The sequence below is a fragment of the Heterodontus francisci genome, chromosome 18, assembly GCF_036365525.1.
Source record: "Heterodontus francisci isolate sHetFra1 chromosome 18, sHetFra1.hap1, whole genome shotgun sequence".
NCBI classification, from domain to species: domain Eukaryota; kingdom Metazoa; phylum Chordata; class Chondrichthyes; order Heterodontiformes; family Heterodontidae; genus Heterodontus; species Heterodontus francisci.
In genome coordinates this window covers 54286586-54302418 of record NC_090388.1, presented here as the reverse complement: position 1 = coordinate 54302418, position 15833 = coordinate 54286586, and the positions used below count along the sequence as shown (strand labels likewise).

At 43.3% G+C, this 15833-nt stretch overlaps 1 protein-coding gene across 1 annotated transcript in view; it reads right to left on the bottom strand.

Annotated features, from left to right (window-relative positions):
- The window catches only part of cacna2d4a (calcium channel, voltage-dependent, alpha 2/delta subunit 4a), a 695670-nt gene that overhangs the window by 424141 nt on the left and 255696 nt on the right, over window positions 1-15833 (bottom strand). Inside the window, 2 exon segments of the mRNA XM_068051265.1 lie at window positions 8356-8423; window positions 13834-13895. Of these exon segments, the coding sequence (XP_067907366.1) occupies window positions 8356-8423; window positions 13834-13895 (130 nt within the window).

The following is a 15833-nucleotide window of genomic DNA, read 5'->3' as shown; positions in this document are numbered from 1 at the left end:
TGCATAGGGTAATGAGCATTCATGTTATTTAAATGATTGCAAAGCTGCAATCCACCACCGCGCTGGGGGAGCCCCAGAGCACTGCAAACCCACCAATGACTTAATTCCTCTAAAATATCCCGCTGTCGGGAATCCGAAAAAACACTTCCCCCCCTAATTATATCACTCCTCTTGCCGCCAAATCCGCCACAGCGGACTGCATAAAATACCACCCACCCCCATCTTAATTTTTTCTTTAAAGATCAAAACTGCTCCCAATTGTACTGGGGGAAAGTTGAGAGTACAGAATCGTAGTTATGGAGACATTCTAAACTACCCAAAAAATTACAGGTAGGATTAAAAGGGACTGATCCCCTCCCTTCACCGTGTACCCATCTGGTGCTGATGGACTCTTTGGAGCAGATGGAAGCTCCAAATGAAGTCTCACAGTAATTGTAGGAAAGGTCAAGACTTGGTGTATTCAAGACCTGGCCTAATTCCCAGCCCAATTCCCTGTCCATCCACTGTACTCCAGTCAGACTTACAGTGGAAATGCTCCGGAAGGGTCATAAATTTTTGGCCCTTGTCTATTTTAATAAAATGTAAAATAACACATTATTTTAATAAGAAATAGACCTACAGAGCCTCAAAAGATCAATTAAGAAAGAAGAGTTGAGCTTGACTGAAGAATATACAAAATCTAAATTGATAGTTTCAGTAGAAGAATGTAGGTAGCGAGATTATTTGAAGAAGTTGAGGGAACAGAAATGGAGAAGGATTAAGTGATTAGATAAGAGGCTTGAGAGTATCAGAAATAAACACAGGTCATTAACAGATTAAGAAAGAAGCTTCAGGAAGATACCATAAGACTTCAGTTCAACTAAGGGAATAGTCAAATAATGGTTTTACACCAACTAACTCTAGAAGAGTAAAAAATGTAAGGATCTTAGCCAAAAAAACAGAAAGACATCAGATGGACAGGAAAAAAAGGAACAATATGCTGATGCTGTATTCTAGATGCTGAAACTAGCACCTGATATTGCAAAAAAAGCCAAAATCAATTCACCTGTGAGAAAGGAGTTCTGAAGTAACTAGGACCAGGGAAGAAGGGCCGAGAGTAATTGATATTATTTGATATTAAGATCTTCCTAAAGGTTTAATTTAAAGGGTTAAGTCATGGCAGCAGAGCTCAAGCTGTGGTGTGCTCCTCGTGCTCTATGTTGGAAGCTGGGGGCATTTCCAGTGCCCGGGACCAGCATGTGTGCAGGAAGTGTCTCCAGCTGCAGCTCCTGGAAGCCCGGGTTTCAGAGCTGGAGTGGCAGCTGGGGACACTGTGGAGCATCCGTGAGGTGGAGAATATCGTGGATAGCACGTATAGAGAGGTGGTCACACCGCAGGCTCAGACTCCACAGGCCGGAAGGGAATGGGTGACCACCGGCAGAGCAAGAGGACTAGGCAGGCAGTTCAGGAATCTCCTGTGGCTATTCCCCTGCAAAACAGATAAACTGCTTTGGATACTGTTGGGGGGAATGGCCTCTCAGGGGAAAGCAGCAACAGCCCAATTCATTGCACCACGTTGGCTCTGCTGCACAGGGGAGGGGTAAAAAGTGTGGGAATGCAATAGTTATAGGGGATTCAATTGTACGGGAAATAGATAGGCGTTTCTGTGGCCGCAAAAGAGAATCCAGGATGGTATGTTGCCTCCCTGGTGCTTGAGCCAAGGATGTCTCAGAGCGGTTACAGGACATTCTGAAGGGAAAGGGTGAACAGCCAGTGGTCGTGGTACACATTAGTACAAACGACATAGGTAAAAAAAAGAAGGTCCTAAAAGCAGAATATAGGGAGCTAGGAAGTAAGTTGAAAAGTCGGACCTCAAAGGTAGTGATCTCAGGATTACTACCAGTGCCACGTGCTTGTCAGAGTAGAAATAGCAGGATATATCGGATGAATACGTGGCTGAAGAGATGGTGTGAGGGGGAGGGTTTTAGATTCCTGGGACATTGGGACTGGTTCTGGGGGAGGTGGGACCAGTACAAACTGGACGGATTACACCTGGGTAGGACCGGGACTGATGTCCTAGGGGAGGTATTTGCTAGAGTGCTTGGGGAGGGTTTATACTAAAATGGCAGGGGGATGGGAACCTTTGCAAGGAGTCAGAGGAGGGGGGATCAAAGACAAGAACAAAAGACAGTAAGGGGAATAAGAAAAGTGATTGGCAGAAAAATCAAGGGTCAGAATCAAACAGGGCCACAGTGAAAAATAGTGGGATGGGGACAAGTAATGTTAAAAAGACAAGCCTTAAGGCTTTGTGCCTTAACACACGGAACATTTGCAATAAATTGGATGAATTAATCGTGCAAATAGATTTAAACGGGTATGATATAGTTGGGATTACGGAGACATGGCTGCAAGGTGACCAGGGATGGGAAACAAACATCCAGAGGTATTCAGTATTTAGGAAGGACAGACAAAAAGCAAAAGACGGTGGAGTTGCATTGCTGGTTAAAGAGGAAATTAACGCAATATTGAGGAAAGATATTAGCTCTGTCGATGTGGAATCTGTATAGGTAGAGCTGAGAAACACTAAGTGGCAAAAAACGTTAGTGGGGGTTGTATATAGACCTCCAAACAGTAGTGGTGATGTTGGGAATGACATTAAACAGGAAATTAGAGACGCGATAAAGGAACATCTGTAATTATGGGTGAGTTTAATTTTTTATTTTTTTTAATTTTTATTTAGAGATACAGCACTGAAACAGGCCCTTCGGCCCACTGAGTCTGTGCCGACCAACAACCACCCATTTATACTAACCTTACAGTAATCCCATATTCCCTATCACCTCCCTACACTAGGGGCAATTTACAACAGCCAATTGACCTATCACCTGCAAGTCTTTGGATGTGGGAGGAAACCGGAGCACCCGGTGAAAACCCACGCAGACACAGGGAGAACTTTCAAACTCCGCACAGGCAGTACCCAGAATCGAACCCGGGTCCCTGGAGCTGTGAGGCTGCGGTGCTAACCACTGCGCCACTGTGCCGCTAATCTGCATATAGATTGGGCAAATCAAATTAGTCACAATACCATAGAGGAGGAATTCTTGGAGTGTATACGGGATGGTTTTCTGGACCAATACATTGAGGAACCAACAAGAGAACAGGCCCTCCTAGACTGGGTATTGTGTAATGAAAGAGGAATAATTGACAATCTAGTGGTGCGAGACCCCTTGGGGATGAGTGACCATAATATGATAGAATCCTTTATCAAGATGGAGAGTGATGTAGTTGATTCTGAGACTAGGATCCTGAATCTTAGTAAAGGAAACTACAAAGGTATGAGGCGCGAGTTGGCAATGACGGATTGGGAAACGTTACTTAAAGGGATGACGGTGGATAGGCAATGGCAAACATTTAAAGAGCGCATGGATGAACTGCAACAATTGTTTATTCCTGTCTGGTGCAAAAGAAAAACGTGGAAGGTAGCCAAACCATGGCTTACAAGGGAAATTAGACATAGCATTAGATCCAAGGAAGTGGCATATAAATCTTCCAGAAAAAACAACAGACCTGAGGATTGGGAGCAGTTTAGAATTCAGCAAAGGACCACCGAGGAATTGATTAAGAAGGGGAAAATAGAGTACGACAGCAAGCTTGCGGGGAAGATAAAAACTGACCGTAAAAGCTTCTATAGGTATGTGAAGAGAAAAAGATTGGTGAAGACAAATTTAGATCCCTTAAAGTTAGTAACAGGGGAATTTATTATGGGAAACAAAGAAATGGCTGACCAACTAACTGCATACTTTGGTTTTGTCTTCACAAAGGAGGACACAAATATCATACCAGAAATGTTGGGGAACACAGGGCTTACTGAAAGAGAGGAATTGAAGGAAATCAGTCTTAGTAGAGAAATAGTGTTGGGGAAATTGATGGGATTGAAGGCCGATAAATTCCCAGGGCCTGATGGTATGCATCCCAGAGTACTTAAGGAAGTGGCCCTAGAAATAGTGGAGGCATTAGTGGTCATCTTCCAAGATTCTATAGACTCTGGAATAGTTCCTACAGATTGGAGGGTAAATAATGTAACCCCACTATTTAAAAAGGAAGGTAGAGAGAAAGCCTGACGTCGGTAGTGGGGAAAATTCTGGAGTCAATTATCAAAGATTTTATAGCAGAGCACTTAGAGAACAGTGGTAGAATCAGGCAGAGTCAGCATGGATTTACGAAAGGGAAATCATGCTTGACAAATCTACTAGAATTCTTCAAGGATGTAACTAGTCGAGTTGATGAGGGGGAGCCAGTGGATGTGGTTTATTTGGACTTACAGAAGGCTTTCGACAAAGTCCCACGTAAGAGATTAGCATGTAAAATTAAAGAGCATGGGATTGAGGGTAGTGTATTGCGATGGATAGAAAATTGGTTGGCAGACAGGAAACAAAGAGTAGGGATAAATGGGTCTTTTTCCGAATGGCAGGCAGTGACTAGTGGGCTACCGCAGGGATTGGTGCTAGGACCAATATTAATGATTTAGATGAGGGAACTAAATGTAATATCTCCAAATTTGCAGATGACACAAAAGTGGGTGGGAGGGTAAGTTGTGAGGAGGATGCAGAGAGGCTTCAGGGTGATTTGGACAAGTTGGGTGAGTGGGCAAATGCATGGCAGATGCAGTATAATGTGGATAAATGTGACGTTATCCACTTTGGTAGCAAAAACAGGAAGGCAGATTATATCTGAATGGCTATAAACTGAGAGAGGGGAATATGCAGCGAGACCTGGGTGTTCTCGCATACCAGTCGCTGAAGGTAAGCATGCAGGTCCAACAGGCAGTAAAAAAGGCAAATGGTATGTTGACCTTCATAGCGAGAGGATTTGAGTACAAGAGCAGGGATGTCTTGCTGCAATTATACAGGGCCTTGGTGAGGCCACACCTGGAATATTGTGTGCAGTTTGGGACTCCTTATCTGAGGAAGGATGTTCTTGCTATAGAGGGAGTGCAGCGAAGGTTTACCAAACTGATTCCTGGGATGGCGGGACTGACGTATGAGGAGAAATTGAGTTGGTTAGGATTATATTCACTGGAGTTCAGAAGAGTGAGGGGGGTCTCATAGAAACCTATAAAATTCTAACAGGATTTGACAGGGTAGATGCAGGAAGGATGTTCCCGATAGTGGGGGAGTCCAGAACCAGGGGTCATAGTCTAAGGATACGGGGTAAACCTTTCAGGACTGAGATGAGGAGAAATGTCTTCACCCAGAGAGTGGTGAACTTGTGGAATTCACTACCACAGAAAGCAGTTGAGGCCGAAACACTGTATATTTTCAAGAAGGAGTTAGATATAGCTCTTGGATCTAAAGGGATCAAAGGATATGGGGAGAAAACGGGAACAGGTTACTGAGTTGGATGATCAGCCATGATCATAATGAATGGCGGAGCAGGCTCGAAGGGCTGAATGGCCTACTCCTGCTCCCATTTTCTATGTTTCTATGAAGAGCAATTTTCTCCCAGATTAAGTAGAAATTTCATTGAGTCAAGTTGGTAGGAGTTCATTTTCATGACTTGGGGCCAAAATTATGGGGGAAAGAGAGGGTGGAGAATGGACGCATCGGGAGGTGGGGGGGGGGGGTTAGTGGGAGTGCTCCAATTTGGAAGGAACCCAGTTCCATACAGATTCTGCTCCCCACAGTTCAGTCCTGTGCAAGAAACATTGAAATTCCAGTTGAGTGGAGCAGGAAATTATTCCTGACGCAGACTAAATTCATTGGGGGACATGTCATCCGCACATGATCTGATTTATATTGCGGCAGGGCGGACATGGGAAATGTTGCACAGGTTTCTTTGTGATGGAGAGGATATGGAGTCAGAAGCTCAGGTCACAGTCAAATTGGATGTTGAGGATAAGATAGTCTGGTTCAGTCTGTGACAATGACTGGGGTGGGGAATGATAGTGAGGATAAAGAGTTTGTTGCAGGTCGGGAAGGCGATGGTTTTGTTCTTCCCAATGTTTAACTGGGCGAGAGTGTGGCTCCTCCGTAACTGGATGTTGGACAAGCAGTCTGACACACAGTACAGTTAGAGTGGTCAAGAGAGATAGTGCGGTCAGTGAACATATGGAAGCTGATTTCTGAAGAGGGAATGAATAGATGAAGAAGAGGAGGAAGCCAAGGTTAGATCTTTGGAGGACTCTGAAGATAATAATGTGAGGATAAGAAGAGAAGCGATTGCTGGAGATGCTCTGACTTTATTTTATTTGAGGCAAGAATGGAACTGAACGATGACAGTTCCATTGAGCTGGACAACATTAGAAAGATAAAAGCAAAATACTGCGGATGCTGGAAATCTGAAATAAAAACAAGAAATGCTGGAAGTACTCAGCAGGTCTGGCAGCATCTGTGGAGAGAGAAGCAGAGTTAACGTTTCAGGTCAGTGACCCTTCTTCAGAACTCAGGGTTCTGAAGAAAGGTCACTGACCTGAAATGTTAACTCTGCTTCTCTCTCCACAGATGCTGCCAGACCTGCTGAGTATTTCCAACATTGGAAAGACATTGAAAGTGGATGAAAGAGGTCAACTATGATGCAAACGTGGAGTTGGGGAAAGATGGGCACTGGTTTAGCAGGTGCGAAGATCCCATTACAACAATGATATTGCTGAAGTCCCTATCAACAGCTCTCTCAATTCAACCAAGCTGATCTAGGATGAAGCAGCAACGTCTACATGGCAGCAGTCTGAATATTCAAAAGAGATACAAAGATTGTATCAGATGGCTCTTAAACTACATACTTTTGTGGGTTATGGAATCCACATCCCTACCTGGGATGTTATGAAAGCTGCTGGGTACTTCTGCCAGTGTTTCTGATCTCATGCTCTGAAATCATTGTGCAGATCTGGATTGCTGTTCTCACCAGCAATGGAAGGATACAGTTTAGCTCTCTGCTGATGTGCTTTCTGTTCTTCTGCTTACACTTTCAACTGCTCTTGTTCACTTGTACTTTGCATATCACCCAGTGTGCTGTCCTCTAACTTGCTACCTCAGCTTGATGGCTCTGTGCTGGTGCTTGGGACAGTGAGATCCAGTGATATGGTACCAGGTGAACAGTTGGAAGGGATCCACTAATCCTCTCTCTGTCATACATGTAAAGTCGGGAAGAGAAAACTGTTAGGAAAAGGAACACAACATGTTTTAGTGTAGAGCTGCCTTGGGTAAGCAGCAAGGTGCTGTCAGCATATATGTCAGCGCTTGCAGGAGGATCAATGACGGACTTTGTAGCAAGTTTCTTTGGCTTAAAATCTTGTGCTTCCCTATTCCTGGCCTCCTTTGGGAAGTCCGCTCTGTATATTTGCAGGAATCGCTCCTCAAATGGGGCGAACTTGTGAACTACACCAAGTCACTCCTGCAATTATCGTGAGCAAGTTATATTTTGCCTATGCCATGTGTCAAGCTGAATACCATCAGGCTTGTGAGAACAGATATATGCAGCATGCAGGACATTTAATGGAAAAGACGACAGCAGTGTATCATAGACACATATTCAACGTCAGGGCTAGAATCCCTGATACAATATCTTACTAGCTTCAAGGAACATAGCAAATTTGTTGAGAATGAACAGATAAAATATTTTTCCCATTAAATAAGCATCAGTATTAGTCATAAGAAAAATATAACATACAATATAACAAACTATCGAGAATAATGGAAATAAGCGATTGGATACACCATCCTTTCATTTCTCCTAGCTGGGTTCAACTCCAGCCTAGACTGATGGCATCAAAGCTTCCATTATCTGCCGACTGCACCTACGATGGTCCCCAATCTTTATTCCTTTCTGCTTACACAACTCTCACCTATGGCTCCAGGTAATAACTTGTGCCTGGCAACAACCACACCCCGGGAAGCTGCTGACTAAATTAGGTGAGGGTAACCGATGAGGTTGTGTCCCAGTTCCAATCTCCTCAGTGTAGAGCGAATGCTGTGGCGAATTTGGCAGACTGGGGAGATATGCTAACTTTTCTAGTTAAGAAAGCATGGTGTCAAGGCTTTATGGCAAGCTTAGCTCTTTGGTACACATGCATCAGATACTGCAGGCCTTCCCATCCCCAAAGGTCTCACTTTTGTCTTCCCACTGGATTCAGATGTGGGAGGCAAAAAGAGTAAGACAAACTTACTTAAATCAATCTCACGAACAAATGCTATTCATCTCATGTTTTTTATATTCCGTAAGTAAATAACCATGGTAATAAAGAGCTCAACTTTCTGATGCTGAATACACAGTAATATAATCGATCTACTGTACTGTTGATCGTGACATCTTTAATTGGACTCAATGCTAATGGCTCACAATCTAATGATAATACATTATGATCAAGCAGTATACTCCCACCTTCTTCCACAGATATATTTCCAATGAATAGAGATTCACCATGTCCTCTCGTAAGAACAATACACAGACTGAAAGAAAAAGAATTAAATTATAAACATAAATATAAATATTCAGCTGAATCTGTCAGAACCTTTACTATGAGCTGCATGAGATGTTTCTGTTTGTACTCAGGGTATGCAGAAGATACTTTAAAATAAACCACTGGCTATAAAGGTCCTGCTTTCCTCTCTGTAGTGAAAACAGAGAAAGCAGGAAACACTTGGCATCTGTGGAGAAAACAGACTCTGTTTTGATGAAGGGCCCTACTGTAAATGTCAATGTTTCTGTTAACTCCACAAATGCTGCCCGACCTGTGAGCATTCTCTGGGGTTGATTTGAACTGTTCTGCCAGGTGGGAAATGGACAACAGCGGGCAGGTCACTCAGTGGGAACAGTTCAAATCAACGACTCTTGTTTTTGTTTCAGATTAAGATTGGTAGTATTTTGATTTATGTTCCTCATTATAGTGCATGGAGAATGCACAGTTACCAGCAGCAACACAAAAGAAAAGGGGCAGAAACTCATCACAAGGTCTGTACCCTCCTTGGGAGAGAGTGTACACTCTATCAGGGAAACAGAACTTCTACAGGGGTAGGTTTTTCAGTAGCTTTGGTTATAGACTCTTAAACATAGCGATGGGTGTCTACATATGTCAGATACTCAGCTGACTAAAACAAATTACTTTCTGTTTTACATTTGCTGGTACAATCATAAACTCTTTGACATTGCCTTGGGATTCTGGGCCTTCCCTAGAGAAGCAGATCTGGGCCTGTCCCTATAACCATGGAAAGGAGGCAGTGGGAGCATTCCAGTCTTACTGTGCGATGAAAAGATGTTGATTTTGAGGGACAATCGATAAAGCTGGCATGACATTAGGTTTTGTACTTAAGTTCCCTAATATCAGGAGAGTGTGAGAGGACAAGGCAACAAGCGAGACTTGATAAACATAGAAACATAGAAAATAGGAGCAGGAGTAGGCCATTTGGCCTTTCGGGCCTGCTCCGCCATTCAAAAAAGATTATGGCTGCTCGTCTAATTCTGTACCCTGTTCCCGCTTTTTCCCCGTATCCCTTGATCTCTTTGGCATTAAGAAATATATCTATTTCTTTCTTGAATATATTTAATGATTTGGCTTCCACTGCCTTCTGTGGTAGCGAATTCCACAGATTCACCACCCTCTGAGTGAAGAAATTTCTCCTCATCTCGGTTCTAAATGGCATACCCCATATCCTGAGACTGTGACCCCTGGTTTGGGACTCCCCAGCCATCGGGAACATCCTCACTGCATCTAGCCTGTCTGGACCTGTTAGGATTTTATAGGTTTCGATGAGATCCCCTCTCATTTTTATTTTTATTTAGAGATACAGCACTGAAACAGGCCCTTCGGCCCACCGAGTCTGTGCCGACCATCAACCACCCATTTATACTAATCCTACATTAATCCCATATTCCTACCCCATCCCCACCTTTCCTCAATTCCCCTACCATCTACCTATACTAGGGGAAATTTATAATGGCCAATTTACCTATCAACCTGCAAGTCTTTGGCTGTGGGAGGAAACCGGAGCACCAGGCAAAAACCCATGCGGTCACAGGGAGATCTTGCAAACTCCGCACAGGCAGTACCCAGAATTGAACCTGGGTCGCTGGAGCTGTGAGGCTGCAGTGCTAACCACTGCATCACTGTGCCGTATTTTTCTAAACTTTAGTGAATATGGGCCCAGTCAGCCCAATCTCTCCTCATACGTCAATCCTGCCATCCCAGGAATCAGCCTAGTAAATCTTCTTTGCATTCCCTCCATGGCAAGAACATCCTTCCTCAGATAAGGAGACCAAAACTGCACACAATACTTCAGATGTGGTCTCACCAACGCCCTGTATAACTGCAGTAGGACATCCTTGCTCCTGTACTCAAATCCTCGCAATGAAGGCCAGCATACCATTCGCCTTCCTAGTTGCTTGCTGCACCTGAATGCTTGCTTTCAGCGACTGGTGTACAAGGACACCCAGGTCTTGTTGCACCTTCCCCCTTTCCCAATCTATCACCGTTAAGATAATAATCTGCCTTTCTGTTTTCACAACCAAAGTGGATAACCTCACATTTATCCACGTTATACAGCATTTGCCCACTCACCCAACTTGTCCAAATCACATTGGAGTCTCTTTGCATCCTCCTCACAGCTCACATTCCCCCACCCACACCCCCCACCATCCCCCAGCTTTGTGTCGTCTGCAAACTTGGAAATGTTAAAATTAGTTCCCTCACCCAAGTCATTAATATATATTGTGAATAACTGGGGCCCTGGCACTGATCCTTGCGGTACCCCACTAGGCACTGCCTGCCACTTGGAAAAAGACCCGTTTATTCCTACTCTCTGTTTCCTGTCTGTCAACCAATTCTCAATCCGTGCCAGTATATTACCCCCAATCCCATGTGCTTTAATTTTGCATACTAACCTCTTATGTGGGACCTTATCAAAAGCTTTTTGAAAATCCAAATACAGCACATCCACTGGTTCTCCCTTATCTATTCTACTAGTAACATCCTCAAAAAACTCCAGTAAATTTATTAAGCATGATTTCCCTTTCATAAACCCATGCTGACTTTGCCCAATCCTGTTTATGCTTTCCAGATGTTCTGCTATCATATCCTTTATAATAGACTTTAGCATTTTCCACACTACTGATGTAAGGCTCACTGGTCTGTAGTTCCCTGTTTTTTCTCTCCCTCCTTTTGTAAATAGTGGGGTTACATTTGCCACTCTCCAATCTGTAGGAACTGCTCCAGAGTCTAAAGAATTTTGGAAGATGACCACCAATGCATCCACTATTTCCAGCGCCACTTCCTTTAGTACTCAGGGATGTAGATTATCAGGCCCTGGGGATTTGTCAGCCTTTCACCCCATTAATTTCCCTAGCACTATTTTTTTACTAATACTGATTTCCTTCAGTTCCTCCCTCTCATTAGACCCTTGGTTCCCTAACATTTCTGGGAGGTTATTTGTGTCCTCCTTTGTGAAGACAGAACCAAAGTTTGTGTTTGATTGTTCTGCCATTTCTTTGTTCCCCATTATAATTTCCCCTGTTTCTGACTGTAAGGGACCTACATTTGTCTTCACTAATCTTTTTCTCTTCACATATTTATAGAAGCTTTGACAGTCAGTTTTTATGTTCCCTGCAAGTTTACTTTCATACTCTATTTCCCCCCCCGCTTAATCAACCTCTTTGTCCTTCTTTGCTGAATTCTAAACTGCTCCCAATCCTCAGACTTGCTGCTTTTTCTGACAATTTTATATGCCTTCTCTTTGGATCTAATACTATCCCTAATTTCTTTTGTAAGCCACGGTTGAGTCACCTTTCCGGTTTTATTTTTGCGCCAGACAGGAATGAATAATTGTTGTAATTCATGCACATGCTCTTTAAATATTATCCATTGCCTTGCCACCGTCAACCCTTTTAGTAAAGTTCCCCAATCTACCATGGCCAACTCGCGCCTCATACCTTCATAGTTTCCTTTATTTAGATTCAGGACCCTAGTTTCGGATTCAACTACTTCACTCTCCATCTTAATGAAGAATTCTATCATGTTATGGTAGCTCCTCCGCAAGGGACCCCGCACAACAAGACTGTTAAAAAATCCTTTCTCATTGCACAATACCCAGTCTAGGATAGCCTGTTCTCTAGTTGGTTCCTCAACATATTGGTTTAAAAAACCGTCACGTACACACTCCAGAAAATCCTCCATAGTATTATTGCTAACGTTGCTAACCAACTGCCCCTTGGTGTTTCTTAGCTCCACCCATACAGATTCCACATCATGATTTGCCTAGCCAATATCCTTCCTCACTACTGCATTGATTTCCTCCTTTACTAACAACATTACCCCTCCTCCTTTCCCTTTTTGCCTGTCCTTCCTAAATACGGAATACCCTTGGATGTTCAGTTTCCATCCTTGGTCACTTTGCAGCCATGTCTCCATAATCACTACTAAATCATAACCGTTTATATATATTTGCGCTATTAATTCATCTATTTTATTGCGAATGCTCCACGCATTAAGACACAGTACCTTTAGACTTGTCTTTTTAACATTGTTAGTCATCTTAGCTTTATTTTGCACTACGGCCCCATTTGTTTCTCACCCTTGTTTTCTCTGCCTTCCACTTTTGCTTCTTACCTTTCTGTCTTTCATTTCTATCCTTGTTTTTCTCTCCTCTGTCTCCCTGCTCAGATTCCCATCCCCCTGTCCAGATTCCTAAATTCTTTTCCAGCTTCCCCGTGGAACTTGGTGCCTGGAGACCTCCTGGCTGCTGCTATCTAAGAACAGCCAGAAGCCCCAGAGGCCAACAGTCCATCCCATAGTTGAAGATCTCTCAGGCCAGCAGCTATCCATGTGTTCCCACCTCCATATACAGCACAATGCCATGCCATGCTCAAAATGTCATTTTCCTGGTTTGGGAACATATGACATCATGATCTAGATAATTGTCCGCATCCTGCCCAAAATCAGGCAGAATAATAACAGAAAATGGTTCATAGTAAAACAAAGAGACCTATTGCTACCTCCTCACCACAAGCTCCATTTTGCTCCTTGGCTGCCCCTCCCACCATCACCACTAAAACCCACCCACCCCGACCCCCCCCCCCCCCCCCCCCCACCCCCTGCTGCCACCTACCAGCTCTTACTTTCTGCAGATAAATGGCAGTCAGGATGTGGAGCTTGGCTTCACAGCTTTCCCTCCAGCCCTCCAACTGCTGAATCCCAAAGCTGACAGATGAAATATGGTAGTGGTGACAATGGCCTTGAATAGAGGGAGAGACCATATTAGAGGCCATTTCAGCCCAATCTCCAACCTCTGGGTCTAGGCTAAGGCCATCAACAGACATTTGGTTCTACATCTTTGTGGCTTTTCTGCCCCAGTAATCTGGCTTCCTACCTTTTCAGGTTTCCCATTGCTGCACTGCTACGATTTTGCTCCATGGCAGCAGTGAGCTCCCTCTTGATGATAAGACTCCTGCTAGAAGTAGATCCTACATGCCAGTTCAACAGGTCAGTGTTATGGGGCTTGGAGGGGAGGGGTGTTGGAGTAGTGCTGAAAAGAGGGAAAGACATTTCTATGTCTTCTGAAAAGCGTACCTCAATGCCACATCACCTTAGTCAGCGATGAGCCCACATTATTTTCATTCCTTTTAAAAGTCAGTTTAAGCTAAAAATAAAACTTTATTTATAAAGTGGAAATACGTTAGGATTGCCTGGACAGGATAATTATCAAACATACACAATGCAAGTAACTTCCTTGTTTGTTCTTTGCATTAGATTGGTTCACCCAATTGAGTAAGTATTGTTTTCCACAGATCACCTGCTGTGTATCCTCTGTTTTCAAAAGCTACCTTTTTCTAGAAATCAACAGAAGCACAAAGCTGGAAGCAGAATGTCACCTGAAAGGGGTATCATCGATGTGTGTGTAGAAATAGTCATTGGTTAGAAACAAGATGCGTTTCTGCAAGTGCAAAAAGAGAAAATAGATTTAAAATTGGTATTAATTAAATATTGTAGCAGAGAACTGAAGAAACACATTCATATTATATATGGAAATATATGCAGAAAGCTGTGCATAACAGCACATTCAGACTATGCAGATACCCTGACCTGTGGGCGATCATGTGATCCTCTCATCCTTGTCCAGGTAATGTACAAATCAATGAGGTATGCAGCTAAAGCAAGAGAATCATACACTCTGTTGGAATAAGTAGTGCCAATCTAGACCATGATCTGCATATGTCCTGTTTACCGACGAGTCACAATCCTCCTTATGGTGAGGTAAATGATGTCTATTTAGGGATGAAGTAACACCAAGATAACATTCCACACAATGCAACTTTGGAATTGCATTAACATGATATGCAACAATGGGTATGCCAGTCAGCAATGAGTACAGTCGCCTCGTGGTTTTGGCACTGGATTAGCAATCCAGAGGTAGTGAGTTGAATCCCACCATGAAAAATTGGGAAATTTTATTCAATTAATCTGTTAATTTGTAGACAAGCACAAGAAAATGGCAGTGAAAGCTGCCAAATTATTGTGAAAACCTACCTGCTTCACCAGTGTCCCCACCTAGAAGTGACACCGGTTCCATACTTTGTGGGTGACTCTTAATGCTCTCAGGTCAACCAGCATGGGCAATTTATACAAATTGAACAATTTTAGCCAGATGAATTCTAGCAGTATCTCTGAATAAACTGCCAACCTAGATTTCGGTAAATGTTGCTCGTCCCTAGGGGAGAGAATATACACTCTGTATTGGGTAAACACATTTTTGGTAGGGGTAGATTTCTCAGTAGCTTAGGTTAGAGATGCTTAAACATGGTGGGCTGAATTTTAATGGCTCACCGCCATTCTTGGTGGCGAGCTTGAAAACGTGCACGGCGCACGCACGGGACATGTGCCTCGAAGTCGCCGCGATATTACGTTCGGCAGCTCATTAGCATTGAGGGGGCGGAGCGCCCGCCCCCAATGACGTAAAGGGGGCGGGCGCTCCGTCCTCAGCAACGGTGTCTGGGCGCCATTTATAAAGGGCTTCAGGCACTTCAGTTTCATTTACATTTTTAAAGGTCCCGTTTTAATAAAAACTGCAGAAATATTATAACTTAACTTTGAATCCCCTCTCCCACCCTCTCACTGAGTTCTCATTTAATAAATTGACATATACCCCAAAAAAAACCTTTTGATATTTATCCCCCTAACTTCAGCACCTTTGACCCTCAATTCCTTCCCATCATCCCCATAACCAATAGGAGTAGTTCTCCCCACTGGCTGGAATATCGACGTGGGACAGCCTTCACTGCCAGTTAAGTGTTTATTCATTCATTTTAATTTCATTAGCATATGTAGATTAAGGCTCCGCCACCGAGCGATGTGGGTGTCACCCCGAGGCCTCACCGTCGCTGGTAAAGGGTGCATTCTCGTTACCATAGATACAGCCACTGGGAGTGAGTATTAAGCGATACATTTGTTACAATTCAATTTTGAATTGGCTTTTTAGTTGAAGACAGTTTGTTCCAGCAGAACACAGACACAGAGGATATGCAGACAGACAGCTGTGGTGGCAGCACCTGGTAAAAGAGCTCTCAACCATTCAAACTGAAGAAAGAGGAGTTTAGTCTGTTTACTATTATCTCTCAAAATTCTAAAAAAAATCAAGCCAAAACAGAGATGTCTGGTAATTTAAACTGAAGGAAAGGAAGTTAGACTGTGACAATCTTTTATCCCTCAAAAACTCTAAATTCACATTGATTCTATTGAAAGTGTTTGCAAGTCATTAATTGTTGAAATTCGATGGAGAAGGAAAGTATCACCTACTGCTGGAGTTAGACTATGGACTGCTCTACTGTGGAAGAGCCTTTTTTTTGCATCAGACAACTGTGAGGACTTCAAGCAA